A 17387-nucleotide genomic window follows, 5' to 3' on the forward strand; every position below is an offset into this window, starting at 1 on the left:
TACAGGTACACTCTTGCACTTTTGAGGTTAATGTTGTTTAATTGTAACTTGTTTAACTACATGCTCTTGTGGTTCTGGCCTTTGGCACTTATTTGGTTTTTCACAATGTATGCTTCATGTTTGGCTACCCGCAATGTTTGGGGCTATCTCGTTTTTATGATAAGTGACATATGCACTTTGTAAAGCTCTCTCTTGGAAGTCGCTTGGATAAAAGCATCTGATAAATGAAGAAATGTAAATGTAAATGTTTAGATAGAAGTCTTCCAAAAGCTGGACAGGTGATTTACAGAGAAGACATAGTATGTAACCCTTTGAATTGCAAAGAATTCTGTGTGATGCATTTTCCAAAGACCCCTTTGGTTTGTGGGGGGTGGGTGGGGGTTGTAGTGATCCTTATTAGACTATAGGAGGAACACTCCAAAGTTCCCCTCTGATGTTTCCACCCCCTTCTTTAAAAACTGGACGTAGCTAAAAAGCAGGTAAAGGGAATAAGAACGTTTCAATCAGACAAACACAGAGAAGACACTCTGCAGCTTTGAAAACACACTGCAGGTGTGGCTCCCTCCACCAGCACCAGACTGGATCACACCTTCACCATCTGACCTGACTCAGCTGGGCTCCTTCCAAAGATAACTTCTGAAACTGAGCTGTTAACGATGGATTTTAAATTAACATGCTATGACAGGTCATGGACTGCATTTGTTTGCAAGGTCAACTGTGTACTTTACTGTATGTGAAAACAAGCATGCAAATATCCATGAATAAAGAGTCTGACCTTACCAGGCTGTGGAAACTCACACTTTTACTCTTTACTTAGTTATGGAGTTCTCTGCAAGAGGTGAGTGTTAGTCTTCTATATGATAGTAATGTCATTTGAATTATATTTCCTAAATATGAATTGCGCAGTACAATATATTGGTTTTATTGTTTGGTGTATTGCTTTTTGAAAAACAGGAATCTATCCTAAACATGTCCGACTACATTATTGTAAATGTGTCATAATGTGTATTTAATTTTGACATTGACTACTAAAATCCAAAACATATTTCAAAACAAAGTTTTTCTTCTTTTTGAGTCTCTTTCGTTTAATTTGCAGCACATTCTTGGGACATCCAAGAGGTGAACACTTCAACTACAAAGGCATCCACCATTTCTAGCAGCCTTGACATCTTCCTCATCACCACAGTGTTGAACCTCATCTTTGGTCTCCCCTCCAATGTCTATGTCCTGCAGATGATTGCCAGGGCAGGAAGTGAGGCGTTTGCCTCAGACTTCTTTGGTCTCAACCTGGCTCTGACAGAGATCCTCTTCTGTATGTTCAGTACATTACTAATCATTGTGCAGCGCAACTTAAAGCTTTGCACATATCTTATGTTTTTTTCATCAGGCTTTGTATACTTTGGTCGGCCATCGTTTCAGTGTTGTATCTGTCTAGAGCGCTACCTAGCAGTGGTCCACCCTGTGGTGTTCCTCAGGTATAAGCTCCTGAAATACAAGATGGTCTGTTCTGGTGTGGTCTGGGTCCTGGTGATTGGGTCTTGCTTTCTCAGCCTAAAATTTGTAGATTGTACGTACATTTACAGTGTATATCTATGTAGTATTCTACTGATGTTATTTTCTGTAAATATGTTCTGTTGCCTGGCTGTTCTGAGGGTTCTTAAAAGTCCTGGTCCAGGTGATGGAGACAGAGAGAAAAAAGCGACAAATAACATAAAGAAGAGGGCTTTCCGGATTATTCTGATTATGCTGTTACTGATGGGAATTAATTATATTCCAATTATTATAGCAGTGCCTCTTATGAATATTATACCTCAAGACATTTATGTGATCCTTACTGAAATTGGTTTCTTTATTGTAGTTATAACAGGGATTGTGGAGCCTATGATATATATCCACAAGGCTGGGAAACTTCCATGCATTAAATCTGTTTGACAGAAAGGTTATAAGCTCTAAATATTTACATTGTTGTATGTTATCACCATTTGGGAAATCATGGCAAAATGAAGATGGTTCTGCCATTTTGTTGTAGAAAAAGTGTGGATATGTAGTCAATAATGAAATGTAATGTATTATTTGTTTGCATGGTTTGACTAAATAAAACATTGACTATAAGCTCTGGAATGAATCATTCTTTCCCCTGACATAATTATGATATCTACTCATATCTACCACTACATTTCTTCCCAACTAATGATCAACTACAAAAAATCTTTAATGTTTCAATTGGCTGATTTGACTGAAACTTTTCATATTTATGCATTGTAATTTGGAAAGTTAAGTTTACCATGAACAAGACAGCCCTACATATATTCACCCCTAAACTTCAGAGAGCTGAGACCTCTACTCATTCACGTATGGCATCACAGTGTGTTTTTAACCCTTGTGTTATCTTTGGGTCATTCTGACCCATCAGTCATTGTGACCCACCGTCGTATTGCGACAAATTTACCGCATACAAAAACAAAGTGAAGCATTTTCTTTTAACTGTCGGGCTGTCTCAGACCCACCACATTGGAATGGTTAAAAGAAAATTATTTTTATTTGTTTTTGTATTGGGTAAAATTGGGTAAACACAACGATGGTTCGTTATGAACCTTTGGGTCATGTGACCCGAAGTCAGCACGAGGGTTAAGGACTGTTGAAATAGAAAGAGAACACATGGAAAATATTATATGATGTATAATATAATATTGCTAATGCCATCAGTGGTCCATTTTACAAAACATGGCAGACATTCTGGATTGCTATTTATTCTAGGAACTTTATAATAGCATTTTCACCCAAATCTGAAAAAATGACAGTTACATTAGAATCCCTGTAAAGTAAATTGCAAGTTTTCTGTCTGAACACATTTTAAATTTTAGAAATGTATTGCTTAAACACATTACGATGTAACTATACAGTACTAAATTGTGGAGTTAGACTGTTAAACAGTTTTTCAAAATTTTTGTGTTCAGGATTCTTTGGACGGGGCTGAAACCATGCCTCGATGACGCAATGGAGACACTGAGCATAGCCCTTCCCCTAACACTCTAGAATCTAGTACACATACCTTGTTATTAAAACTAATAAACTGTAATTTATTGTTAGCCTAACATTATTTGGTATTTTAGTCATTCTAGTTCCGTATCGATAACATGCTACTGTAGCTTGCTAACTAAGAATTTTTTCAATCATTCAAATTTGGCTGGGTGGTTCTGAACACGTTTCTGTGCTATGAAAAACTCAGAAAACGTCTTTTATTGTCACTTTACAACTGCTTGTTTTTGATTTCTTAGATAGTTGCACTGCTAATTGTACATGTAATTAATGTTCTATCCGTGGAAACATATTAACTATAGAAAGTAAAGCCAAAAATCAAGAATCTGAAATACTTCTAACAGTATTTTGTCGGTTAGAGTCCAGGAACAGTCGGTACTTTACAAGGCACTGCCCAGATAACGAAATGATGTCCCGGACGAGACCTCAATGCTGTTTTACTCTCCACAGTCATGGTTAGGTACCTGTGGTGTCAGCTGATGAAAGTTAATTCCCAAGTCTATCCAGGAAGTAGACATGTGGGGACCTCTGAATGTCCTGATGATTTAGGAACGTTAGAAAAGTATCCTGAACGTACACTCATTATATCCCCAGTTAGTAATGTAAGTAACGTTATGAGTATTACCTAAAATAAATTTTTTAAGAATAGTTGTGATGTACTAGGAACCTACCTAAGGTATTTGTAACATTCCCTTAAGGCTTACAGAGGCACTGAATGTCACAGTCTGTTTGAGACGTTATATAGGTACATTCATAACGTTCCCCATTCAAACGTTATTATGATGTACCTATAATGTCTGGATGAGGCAACATGAAGTACCTCTGAAGAAGCCTAGGGCAAACGTCACAAATATCTTAGTTAGATTTCTTGTAAGCTGGGAGTGCAACAATAACAAATCTGCATGTATGAAAGTAATATACTAAGGGCTCTCTGTTTTCCAGGGCTCAGAGCTGTGGTGTGGCTGTCCTGACTGGGCTGTTGGAGATTTTGACCTGCTTGGATCCCCCCTTCCACCCCCCCAACCCCCCCCCCCCCCCCCCCCCCCCACACACACACACACACACTCCCCCCTCCTCTGTGCAGGCCTCCCTGTGCTTGTTGTTGCGGTTGTAGAAGGTCCAGGCTGGTCAGCATCTCTGTACATGTACATGACAATAACATGTCAAAAAGATTCCAGATGATTCCAAATTCCAGACCTTCCATGTCATATGCACATCCGTTACAGTGAAGCAGTTGTGGGCAATAAAACCCTTGTTCTCACGCTTCATCCAACAAGGCTGATACATAGTTCAAACTCCAAAACATTTTTGACACTCATCATGCAAACCAAAGTTTGCCTTTTTTCCTCTAAGGGTTAGGGTTAGTTTTTTCCTCTTTTTATAAGGCCCTTATTTCATTTAGACCTATGTAAACCCTGTTCAACTGTCCCAGCTTGGGGATGCTCTGAATATCACTGAAGGTGGCATGTTGACACTACTATACCATGTAAGTTCTGTCCACTGAAACCTAAGGGTTATTACTGATGACAGATGAGGTAGTCTAATCATCCTCTAACTTTGCATAATGTTTCCATCATATTGCTCCAGATGGGTTTGTTTGGATAGAAGTCTTCCAAAAGCTGGACAGGTGATTTGTTTGCTTTTAACCCTCGTGCTGCCTTCGGGTCACATGACCCAAAGGTTCATAACGAACCATTGTTGTGTTTACCCAATTTTACCCAATACAAAAACAAATGAAAATAATTGTCTTTTAACCTTTGCAATTTGGGGGGTCTGAGACAGCCTAGCTGTTTAAAGAAAATGCTTCACTTTGTCTTTGTATGCGGTAAATCTGTCGCAATACGACGGTGGGTCACAATGACTGATGGGTCAGAATGACCCGAAGATAACACAAGGGTTAAAGAAGGGGATACAAACATCTGAGTGTAAAGTAAACATGCTTACATAAAAGGGAGAAATAGTCTAATAAGGATCACTACACCCCCCACCCCCACCCCCCCCGCCCCAACAAACAAAAAGGATCTTTGGAAAATGCATGACAAAGAGTTTCTTGCAATTCAAAGGCTTTTAATGAATGACAAACATGTCTACTCAGTTTGCTTGAAAACTGGACGTAGCTAAAAAGCACGTAAAGGGAATAAGAACGTTTCAATCAGACAAACACAGAGAAGACACTCTGCAGCTTTGAAAACACACTGCAGGTGTGGCTCCCTCCACCAGCACCAGACTGGATCACACCTTCACCATCTGACCTGACTCAGCTGGGCTCCTTCCAAAGATAACTTCTGAAACTGAGCTGATAATGATGTTTCAATAAGATTGATGTTATAATATCATACTATATGAGGTCATGGACTGAATTTGATTGCAAGATCATCTGTCTATTGAACACCATGTAAAAACAGTCATGCAAATATCCATGAATGAAGAGTTTATCTAACATATCCAAGCTGTACACACTCACACTTCTAATCTTTACTCTACAGTAATGGACTTCTCTTCACTAGGTAAGTGTAGGTATACATTATTCTAGAAATTGTACAGATTATATATATACAAGTTGTATATATATTTCATTTTAAAGTATATTTTCTGAATAGGAAGTACGCTGTATATAATCTTATTTTCATGTTTTTGGGAGCTGAGTATTCAATAACAGAAAGCTATCCTAAAAACTTCAAAGTCCATTTTGCAAAAATGTGTATGTATTATATTTTAATGGAAAGACACATCTTTTAATGTTAAAATATTTCGACCATGAGTATTAAAACAAATCCCTAAACAAAGAGTTACTATACTTTTTCATGAACAAAGATTTCCTACACATTGTAAAGGGAGGAACCTTTTTTCATTGACAGCATATTTTTGGAAAACCATAAATATGATTTATGCAGCTATATATAAACTTTATATTTTTTATTTTAGTATTGAAAACAAATTAAGCATCCTAAAAAATTCTCACATTTGAGTGAGTTATATTTGAATGTAGTGTAAAGACAAATCATTTTACATATCTAAAGGAACAGTGACTTCACACTATTATCAAAGTTAACATACTTGTTACTTTTTGATGAATGACAGCATAATTCGCTCAGTAAACTGAGTCCCCTTATTTCATTTGGCAACAGATTTTTGCAACATCCGAGAGACAAACACTTCAACTACAAATGCTTCCACCATTTCTAGCAGCCATGACATCTTCCTCATCACCACAGTGTTGAACCTCATCTTTGGTCTCCCCTCCAATGTCTACGTCCTGCAGATGATTGCCAGGGCAGGAAGTGAGGCGTTTGCCTCAGACTTCTTTGGTCTCAACCTGGCTCTGACAGAGATCCTCTTCTGTATGTTCAGTGTACTGGCAATCATTGTGTGGAGCAACTTAAAACTTTACATATATCTTGTGTTTTTTTCATTAGGCTTTGTATACTTTGGTCGGCCATGGTTTCAGTGTTGTACCTGTATAGAGCGCTACCTAGCAGTGGTCCACCCTGTGGTGTTCCTCAGGTATGAGCTCCTGAGATACAAGATGGTCTGTTCTGGTGTGGTCTGGGTCCTGGTGATTGGGTCTTGTTTGGTCAGCATACCATTTTTTAATTGTATATACATTTACATTATGTTTCTATGTAGTATTATAGTAATCCTCTTTTCTGTAAATGTGTTCTGTTGCCTGGCTGTTCTAAGGGTTCTTAAAAGTCCTGGTCCAGGTGATGGAGACAGGGAAAAAACAACAACAAATAACATAAAGATGAGGGCTTTCCGGATGATTCTGATTATGCTGTTACTAATGGGAATAAATTACATCCCAGTTATTATGTCCGTGCCTTTTATGCTTCTTACTGTTGAAAATGTAATTCATATCATTGCTTACATTAACGTAGTTCTAACAGGGATTGCACAGCCTATGATATACATCCTCAGGTCTGGGAAACTTCAATGCAGGAAATGTCTTTCACAGAAATTTGATAACATCCATAATGTATGAATTTTCCCATTGTTGTATGTTTTAAACTTTTTGCTTATTATGGCATAATGAAGACAATTTTAACATTTTGATGAACACAAAGTGCAATTGTATGGTATATAATTAAATATAATGTAAACCATTTCCAATGTTAGTTGCTATTTTATTTGGCTGAATAAAACATTCACTAAGCACTAGAGAGAAGCATTTTTTCCCCAGATATAATCATGACATCTACTCTTAAATGTTGCCCCAAATAAGGGACAACTATCAAGAATTATATTTCAATTGACAGATTTGACTGAAACTTTTAATATTTATGTATTATAATGTGAAAAAGTAAGTTTGCCATGAATAACACAGCCCTACATATATTCACCCCTTAACTTCAGACAGTGTGCAGAGAGAGGCCCTCAAAGAGCGTCATCCTCACAGATGTATTGAAATTAAGCAAGTCCTCTGACGCTCTATGAATCAGTTGGAGGTTTCTCAGGTCAGTGGGGGTGGAGGAGGGGTGTCTTGGCTGTGTAATAACCCTTGTTTTTAGTGTCTTATGTCAGGGTTAAGAAATAACTAAGTATTTACCTGAGTCATGCAATGAAGAGATTTTCCAACAGAACATGTGGTATGTTCTGTTGACCTCGATACCGCGGCTCCACTACCCAATCACTACTGCACAGACTCTGGCTCCAAATGACATCACCAGTGTATGACGGCAGCGCCCATATCCGGGATATTTTGGCTTCATTTTTGTGCAGTGGGAGGAAGTGGAGAGGTGTCGTCCATATGTATACAGTCTCTATGGACATAAAGGTTACACAGTCCATATGCTAGGAATTTTCACATTGTTCTATGTTATCAGCATTTGGCAAATTATAGCATTATGACTACAATTATAATATTTTGTTGAAGACAAAGTGTAGTTGTGTAATAGGTAATTCAATGTGAAATATAATGTAACTAGAGAGGGTACAATTTCTGGGTAAATTGTAGGGTGTGCTTGCTTGCGTCGGTTGCACAGGGGTCCGTTTTTGAATGACATTTTTACAACTGATTTCTGTATATTTTATATGAAAATGCATACTTATTATTTATAAAGATTAAATTGATTTAAAAGCATTTTTTTTGCTGCTCATTTACAACTGAAAATACGAATGAAGTGTAGAATGAAATAGATGTCTTCTCATTTCCCCTGCAAGAGGCAGCTGACAGGCTGAATCAAAACGAATACATTTGGCAGACCGGTGTAAAAATTGACCTAATCTCTATGACTTAAACGTCCTTTTAAGTTGTCCCTTCTCGTGATATTTTCAGGCATTTAGCCTACTCATATTGCATTCATTCATTAATAAAGAACCCCCTTTGAAGATTATTCTACGACTTTACCGGCAGAAGATAGAATCGCGATTCAAACAGTACCATCTGCTAACTGAAAATATGCCCCCAAAAACGTAAATAAGCTTGACATTTATTTAGTGGAAAATCGCTCATTCATAAAAAGCTCACTGGTAGCAATCATTGTCAGTAACAACGCAAAATGCGATATAGCCCTGTGTGGAGAAGCTGCCCCGGTAAATTGTACTACTACAGTACAGTACTAGACTACTGCTGTGTTCGTCTTGGTAGCGATTGCGTTGGTTGAATTCGATTTAACGTTCCGTTGTACGGTTTAGGCTGAAATTAATTATTTTCATGAACAGATTGACAAAGTTTAGGCTGTGGCAATGAAGTTCAGGTTAGTAGTCAGATTGTTTCAACTATTGAAAGACTTTTGAGTAAGGGGAGTGCCAAACATGTTCTGTCACCGTTTGACTTGAACAGCTGAGGAGTTTTTGTTAGCTACTCACACTAGTGTCTCGGGTAGGCTACAGCGTTGCAGTGAGCTACACTGGTTTGAAACCACAGGTAATGGTAATTTCACCAACAAATCGTTTACTAATGTCAGAATAAATCATATAACGAAAATGTATATGTGAGGAATGTTTATTTTAACGATTGAAAACAGATACATCATAGACCACTGTAGTATGTGTTGCCCGGGCAACACAGGCTAATGTCATGATGCTAATACTTCAGTGAAATAGTAGACTACCGTTTCCGAAAGTAGATGTACTTCCTTAATAATATCAGCTTATATTGTACATTACACATCACAATTGTCTGTCATATCACAAAGTAAAATGAGTAAATAGTTATCACCCTGGCCTCTTTTCTTGTGGCGTTTCTGCAGCTGCCTTGCAGTAAAGCTATAGTTAGCCTAGCTATCCCCCAAGTTAACAGATGCGAAACGAATGACTGCCAAAGGTAGTCACGCGTGTTTTCGTGACATTATTGCAGACCGGTGTAAAAATGAACCTAATCTCTATGATTTAAACGTCATTTTAAGTTTTTCTCTTTTCATGATATTTTCAGGCATTTAGCCTACTCATATTGCATTCATTCATGAATAATCAACCCCTTTGAAGATTATTCTACGACGTTACCCGGCAGTAGAAGATGGAATCGCGATTCAAACGGTACCATCTGCTAACTGAAAATATGCCCCCCAAAACGTAAATAAGCTTGACATTTATTTAGTGGAAAATTGCTCATTCATAAAAAGCTCACTGGTAGCGATCATGGTCAGTAACAACGCAAAATGCGATATAGCCCTGTGTGGAGAAGCTGCCCCGGTAAATTGTACTACTACGGTACAGTACTAGACTACTGCTGTGTTCGTCTTGGTAGCGATTGCGTTGGTTGAATTGGATTTAACGTTCCGTTGTACGGTTTAGGCTGAAATTAATTATTTTCATGAACAGATTGGCAACGTTTAGGCTGTGGCAATGAAGTTCAGGTTAGTAGTTAGATAGACTTTTGATTAAGTAAGGGGAGTGCCGAACATGTTCTGTCGCCCTTTGACTTCCTACAGCTGTGTAGATGTTTTTGTAGTGTCTAGCGTAGGCTACAGCATTGCAGTGAGCAACACTGGTTTGAAACCACAGGTAATGATAATTTCACCCACAAATCGTTTACTTGTAATGTAATGTCATAATAAATCCTACAACGAAAATGTATTTGTGAGGAATGTTTATTTTAAAGATTGAAAACAGATGCATCATAGACCACTGTAGTATGTGTTGCCCGGGCAACAGAGGCTAATGTCATGATGCTAATGCTTCAGTGAAATAGTAGACTACCGTTTCCAAAAGTAGATGTGGGCCTACTTCCTTAATAATATCAGCTAATATTGTACATTACATTTCATAATTGTGTTTCACATCACAAAGTAAAATGAGTAAATAGTTATCACCCTGGCCTCTTTGCTTGTGGCGTTCCTGCAGCTGCCTTGCAGTAAAGCTATAGTTAGCCTAGCTATCCCCCAAGTTAACAGATGTGAAACGAATGTTCTGCTACAGGTAGTCACGCGTGTTTTCGTGACGTTAGTGACGTAGTGACGTAAGTAACGTCAGTGACTGTGGCTAGCAAATTAGCCACCGTTAGCTTCACTTTTCACCACAAAAACGCAATTTCTACTTAAACCATGCAACGGAACGTAAATAAAAATACAACCAACGCAATCGCTACCAAGACGAACCTTTTGACACCGCCGTTGTGTATGTAGTCCAAATATTGACTGATCCTTAGGGGGGCGAAAATAAATAAATAAATATATATGTGAGAGAACAAAGGTTGTGCTCTCGCCGAAGGCTTGAGCACACCCAATTACCTGTGAGGTTTATTATTTGCTCGTGTGATCTGACGAAATAAAACATTGACTACTGGAGAGAACCATTCTGTCCCCCGACATAATTATGATATCTACTCTTAAATTTCACCTCCATTAATGAACAACTGCCAAACGTGATATTTCAGTAGGCTGATGTGACTGAAACTGCACATTTTTATAATGTAATGTGGAAAATTACATTTGTCATCAACTTGATCACATGAATTCAAACCAAAATTTCAGAGCTTGAGAGAGAGATTTCCACTTATACAGGCATGACATCATAGATGGTGGTTTTTTTAAGTGCTATATGATGTATAATTGATGTAAACTTTTTGCTAAATACATCAGTTTCTGTATTCATTCGTATTTGAGGTACTTCATAATAGCATTTTTCACTCAAATCCAATACATTTAATAACAGAAATATTAAACATCTGCATGCTTATTTTTGAGTTCTTAAGTAGGTTTCCTGCTAATTTCACACTCAAATGTGTCTTTTTTTAAGTTAAAGCAAGAGACAAATAGTGCATATAGAAAGTACAGCCAAACATCTACGATCACAAGGAGTTCTGTATTTCTGAGGATCGAGTCAAGGAACAGTCTGTTTACCAGGCACAGTACAAAAACAACCAATGTGCATGATTGAAAGTAATATATATTGAGGACCTTGACAGTGCTAAGAAAGAACACAAACTGGAGAATTAATGTTTCGTCAGCCTGCCTGTTAGTCCAGTTAGAGTAGCTAAATAGCAGGTCCTTGTGTGAGTGATCTGATGTCTGCATTGGATGTTCCTGACCATTAGGTTGCTTCGTGCCACTCTTACAGGACGCGGATGTATAGGACAAAGGTCAGGAGATTTGGACTGGTGAGAAAAAGCCTCTAATTGAGGGTCTCTCTCCCGATGCTCAGACTCTGCCTCCGTAAGGTTACCGGGAGCGTCATCCGCAGCCGAACGATCTCGATCAGAGATGAGCAAGCCTCGAGGGACTCCTCGACCCGGATGAACGCAAAGCGTCCCGGACATTCTCCAAGCAAGAGGGGAGCAGTGAGGAACTTCCAGGGTCATCGCCAGGTTGTCCTTGGCATGACGCAGGCAGACGAAAAAGAGTTTGCGCCAGTCCCTGCTGTCATTGAAGTGACACCGACAGCAAGCCCTTACAAGGGCTTTTGGTGGAGGTGGAATAGCCAACAGCTCGCAAGTAAAGACAAGCTGGTTGGATCTTTTAGTCAGTGGAATCTTGCTCTTTCAGATGCCAGCTTCTGCATAGTCTTTAGGATTGAACCCATGCTGAAGATTTTGGGAGAATGAGCACGGGCTGGTGCCCTCTTATATAGGAGGCACCTGGCGGTGGAAAAATTTTTGGGCTTCAGTGATTAGCTATGTGAGCATAGAGGGGTGAAACTCTGGGGTGAAGCAGCACGACTTTGAACAAACCGTTTGAAAGCAAAATTCTTGCTTTTAACTTATTGAGACCCCCCCAAAAAAAAAGAAATTCTAGAAAAATATTTCTAGAAATGATTACGATCAAACTTGTATGCTTGGCCTTCTATTTCGTTATTAGACATAAACAGTTAAAATAAAAAGGAAACACAGGGGACCGAGACGGAGAGGGGAAGACATTAAGAAATAGCCGAAGCCAGATTCAACTGTGGGCTGCTGCACCAGAGCCACAGCCCATGTACATGCCCTGCCCGGTGAGCTACCAGGGCACATGCAAATGTAATGCATTTCAATGTTAAATGTATATTCAAAAGTTTGGAGATAAAAATAGAATACATCTGAATAAAACCAATACGTTCCATTTTGGCAAAACTTCCATTGCAAACAAAAATATATAATCAGAAAGCAAAAATGGGCTTAATGAATTTGCACTTTATTACACCCTGTTCAACTGGCCAAGTTTGATGATGCATGCTGACACTACGTACCACGTGTTATGTTGGAGATTCTCTTCATAGCATGACTCGGGTAAATGCATTGTTATTTCTTAACCCTGACATAAGACATTAAAAGCAAGGGTTATTACTGATGACAGAATCAGAATCAGAAAGGGGTTTTAATTGCCATGAAAGTTTGCACAGACAAGGAAATTACTTTGGCAGGAAAGTTCATAACCATATAGGAGTAAATCTTAAATAAGTGGTGTAAGCTTAAACAAGTCTAACTATCTTATACAAAAGGTGCAAAGTCTAATGAACTAATACTAACTAGTACTAAGGGGATATGCAAAATAAAATAAATATAAAGCATAAAATAGCTATAATGTACAAAATAAAAATACAAAAATACAAATAGGATGCTTAGTGCAAATATAACATGAGGTATATGACAATATGACAGATGAGGTAGTCTAATCATCCTCTGACTTTGCATAATGTTTCCATTATATTGCTCCAGATGGGTTTGTTTTGATAGAAGTCTTCCAAAAGCTGGACAGGTGATTTATTTGCTTTAATGATGGGTGATACAGACATCTGAGTGTAAAGAAAACTGGTTAACATAAACGGAAGTAATAGTCTAATAAGTATCACTACAACCCCCACCCATCGCCCACAAACAAAAAGGGTCTTTGTAAAATGCATCATTAAGAGTATCTTGCAATTGAAAGGCTTTTAATGAAAGACAAACTTGTCTACTCAGTTTGCTTGAAAACTGGACGTAGCTAAAAAGCAGGTAAAGGGAATAAGAACGTTTCAATCAGACAAACACAGAGAAGACACTCTGCAGCTTTGAAAACACACTGCAGGTGTGGCTCCCTCCACCAGCACCAGACTGGATCACACCTTCACCATCTGACCTGACTCAGCTGGGCGCCTTTCAAAGATAACTTTTGAAACTGAGCTGATAATGATGTTTCAGAATGACATAATAAAAACATGCTATGTGAGGTCATGGACTGCATTTGTTTACAAGATTATCTGTTTACTATACAGTATGTGAAAGCACACATGCAAAATACCCATAAATAAAGAGTCTAAAGCGTCCAACCTGTGGACACTCACACCTCCAATCTTTACTCTCAAGTTATGGAGTACTTTTCACCGGGTGAGTGGTATTCTTTGTTATTCTTGTTATTCTACATACTACACAAAACTTTTTTGTGTATTTAAAAATTATATTTTCAATACAATAGGAATCATGCTGTATAATATCTTGGATTTAAATAAAGCGAAGTATTCAGAAAGCTTAACAATGTCAGAGTACATTTTAATATTATTTTTTTACTGGTTATATTTTAATGTAGAGTAAAGACACATATTTTAATGCAAAAAAATACAGTTTATTTTTTATTTCGACGAACAAACTCATCCTGATCAACGTACACTGAGTCACCTTTTTTCATTTGGCAGAATGTTCTTTTGACATCCAAGAGGTGAACACTTCAACTACAAATGCATCCACCATTTCTAGCAGCCCTGACATCTTCCTCATCACCACATGGGTGAACCTCATCTTTGGTCTCCCCTCCAATGTCTATGTCCTGCAGATGATTGCCAGGGCAGGAAGTGAGGCGTTGGCCTCAGACTTCTTTGGCTTCAACCTGGCTCTGACAGAGATCCTCTTCTGTATGTTCAGTACATTACTAATCATTGTGCAGCGCAACTTAAAGTTTTACATGTATCTTATCATTTTTTCAGCAGGCTTTGTATACCTTGGTCGGCCATTGTTTCAGTGTTGTACCTGTCTAGAGCGCTACCTAGCAGTGGTCCACCCTGTGGTGTTCCTCAGGTATAAGCTCCTGAGATACAAGATGGTCTGTTCTGGCGTGGTCTGGGTCCTGGTGATTGGGGGTTGCTTGCTTGGTGTACATTTTTATAATTCACAATCATTGTACTTTTACAGTGGATATGTATGTATTATTTTACTAATCCTCTTTTCTGTCAATGTGTTCTGTTGCCTGGCTGTTCTGAGGGTTCTTAAACGTCCTGGTCCAGGTGATGGAGACAGAGAGAAAAAAGCAACAAATAACATAAAGATGAGGGCTTTCCGGATGATTCTGATTATGCTGTTACTACTGGGGATTAATTACATCCCAGTTATTTTAGCAGTGCCTTTTAGCAAGTTTTTTACTTATAAACAGTATGAATTAATGTGTGACCTAGGTTACTTTTTCACAGTTGTAACAGGAAGTTTACAACCTATGATATATATCCATAGGGCTGGGAAACTTCCGTGTAGTAAATGTTTGTGACAGTATGGTTATAACGTCCACATGCTATACATTTTCACATTGTTCTATGTTATAACCATTTGGCAAAGTATGGCATAATGAAGCCAAATCGCAAACTCTTTTGTTGAAGACCAAGTGTAGTTGTGTAGTAGATAATGAAAAGTAAAATATAATGTTAAACCTGTGCAACATTTTGTTATTATGATTTGACTAAGCAAAACATCTTCTATAATCACTGGAGAGTTCCCTTCGTCCCCTGACATAGGAGATCTACTCTTACATTTCGTCCCAGCTAATGAGCAATTACCAAAAACTAATGATGATTCAATGTTCTAATTTGACTGAGCCTTTGCATATGTAAAGCAGTACTGATAGAGAATTTGCAAAAGTAAGTTTACCATGAACAACTTCGCCTCATATAAACATTCACCCCTCAACTTCAGATAGCTTGCAGAGAGAGACCTCCACTCATACAGGTATGACATCATAGACGATTTAGAAGTACTATTAAAAAATAAATACTCTATGATATATGATTTAATGCTGAAAAATGCGATCAGTGGTCCCTTTTATAAAATACATCAGGAAATTCTGTACTGCTTTTTATTTAAGGTACTTTATAGAAGCATGTTTTAATAGAATACAGTAGGGCAAACAACAGAAATGTTAAACAAATGCTCATATTTGAGTTTTTAGGCAGTGTTAATTTTACATTTCATTCATTTGGCTGGGTGTTTGACAAATATGCATGATTGAAAGTAATATATACTGAGGACCTTGACAGTGCTGAGAAAGAACATGAACTGGAGTATTCATGGTCAGTCAGTCTGCCTGTTAGTCAAGTTAGAGAAGCTAAATGTTGACAGTAGCAGGTCCTCATGTGAATGATCTGATGTATGAATTGGATGTTCCTGACTCTTCCTCTGCTCCTTAGGCTGCATCCACTGAAATACTCAGAACACCGGAGAGATGAATGTTTCAATAGCAAACCTGTCCACAGATGCTTCCAACAGCACAGGGTTCAGTGTTTTCTTAACAGTGACCAACGTATTTGACTATATATCTGCACTAATGAACGTTTTCATTGGGATTCCCACCAACTGCTATGTGATCTTGCTGATAGGTCGAGAAGGCAGTGGAACGGTAGCGTCAGACTTCTTTGCTCTCAACCTCAGTGTAGCCGAGATCTTATTTTTCCCAAGCATGATGTTGGAATGGTTACTCACAACTTTTTTAGGGCTTGATACCAAATATATCCGTGGATTTGCTCTCGGCCTTATTTATGCTGGTCGTCCCGTGTTTCAGAGCTGCATCTGCCTGGAGCGCTACCTAGCGGTGGTCCACCCTCTGGTGTTCCTCAGGTACAAACCCTTCAGGTACAAGGTGTCTTGTTCTGGGCTGGCCTGGGTCCTGGTGCTAGGGGTTTGCTCCACCGTTGCTTCCGTTAGCGACGACCTACGTGTTTACTACTATTGTTTGTTGAGCTTTTTTCTTGTTTGGATGTCTGTGAAGACGTTCTGTTGCCTGGCCGTTTTAAAGGCTCTGAAACGTCCAGGTCCAGGGGACGGCGACAAGGAGAAAGATGGAACAAACAGCATGAAGACGAAAGCCTTCCGGATCATTCTGATTATCCTGTTGACTATGATGGTTAACTACCTTCCTACTATACTAATCATCCCATTGATCGACTTTCTACCAAATCCACAATATAAACTTGCCACAACTGTCACTTTCTCCATGATAGTGGCTACTGGGTTTGTGCAACCTTTGTTGTACCTTCACAGAGCTGGGAAGCTGCCCTGTGTCAAGCGTCCGTGAGTGACAACTCAGGTGTTTACCTTTGTAACAAACTGTATTGTTTATGAGAATGCATGATCATGGGATTATATTTTACTTTGCATAATACAATGTTTCTGGTTGTAACCTGTGACTGTTTGCTGAATGATGCAGTAATAGCGTTTCTGCGCTAAATATAGTTCCTTCTTTCCAAACATGACCTTAGGGGCACAGTGATAAAAATACACTCAAATGAGCCTGAGTTCATGAGCACATTTTGGATTCATCGTCAAAACCTTTAATTTTGGAAGTATCATTCATAAAAAGGATTGGCAATAATTTTGATCCAGGTGTTTGTAATAAGCATAAGTTAATGGGTACTCAGGACTTAGTAAATTAACACGTTTTATTTACAGATATTCATGTTAATAAGTATCTTCTTCTTGTTATCTATTCACCAATGCTTAGCTCATCATCATATGATTGATCTCCAGCCCTAACCCTAACCATTACTAATATTATTGACACTTATATAGTGTCATTGAAACATAAATAGTCTTAGTGACACATGAATATTATTCATGGTAAAAATAATATATTACAAATTAAGGTTCACTATTACCCATGAACTAATACTTATTTCAAGCACTTGGATCTAAAGTGTTAAGTAGTGTATGATTAATCAATAGTATGTATATGTAACTGCTGTCTGACAAATGTACTTAA

The 17387-nt window shown here is 38.3% G+C and overlaps 1 protein-coding gene across 1 annotated transcript; it reads left to right on the top strand.

The window, feature by feature from the left end:
• Window positions 1–15956: 15956 nt before the first annotated feature.
• On the top strand, window positions 15957–16703 carry LOC136954582 (somatostatin receptor type 5-like). The gene has a single exon (XM_067248205.1). The coding sequence runs from the start codon at window positions 15957–15959 to the stop codon at window positions 16701–16703; it is 747 nt and encodes a 248-aa protein (XP_067104306.1).
• The last annotated feature ends 684 nt before the right edge of the window (window positions 16704–17387 follow it).

Source organism: Osmerus mordax, chromosome 12 (genome assembly GCF_038355195.1).
Source record: "Osmerus mordax isolate fOsmMor3 chromosome 12, fOsmMor3.pri, whole genome shotgun sequence".
NCBI lineage: Eukaryota > Metazoa > Chordata > Actinopteri > Osmeriformes > Osmeridae > Osmerus > Osmerus mordax.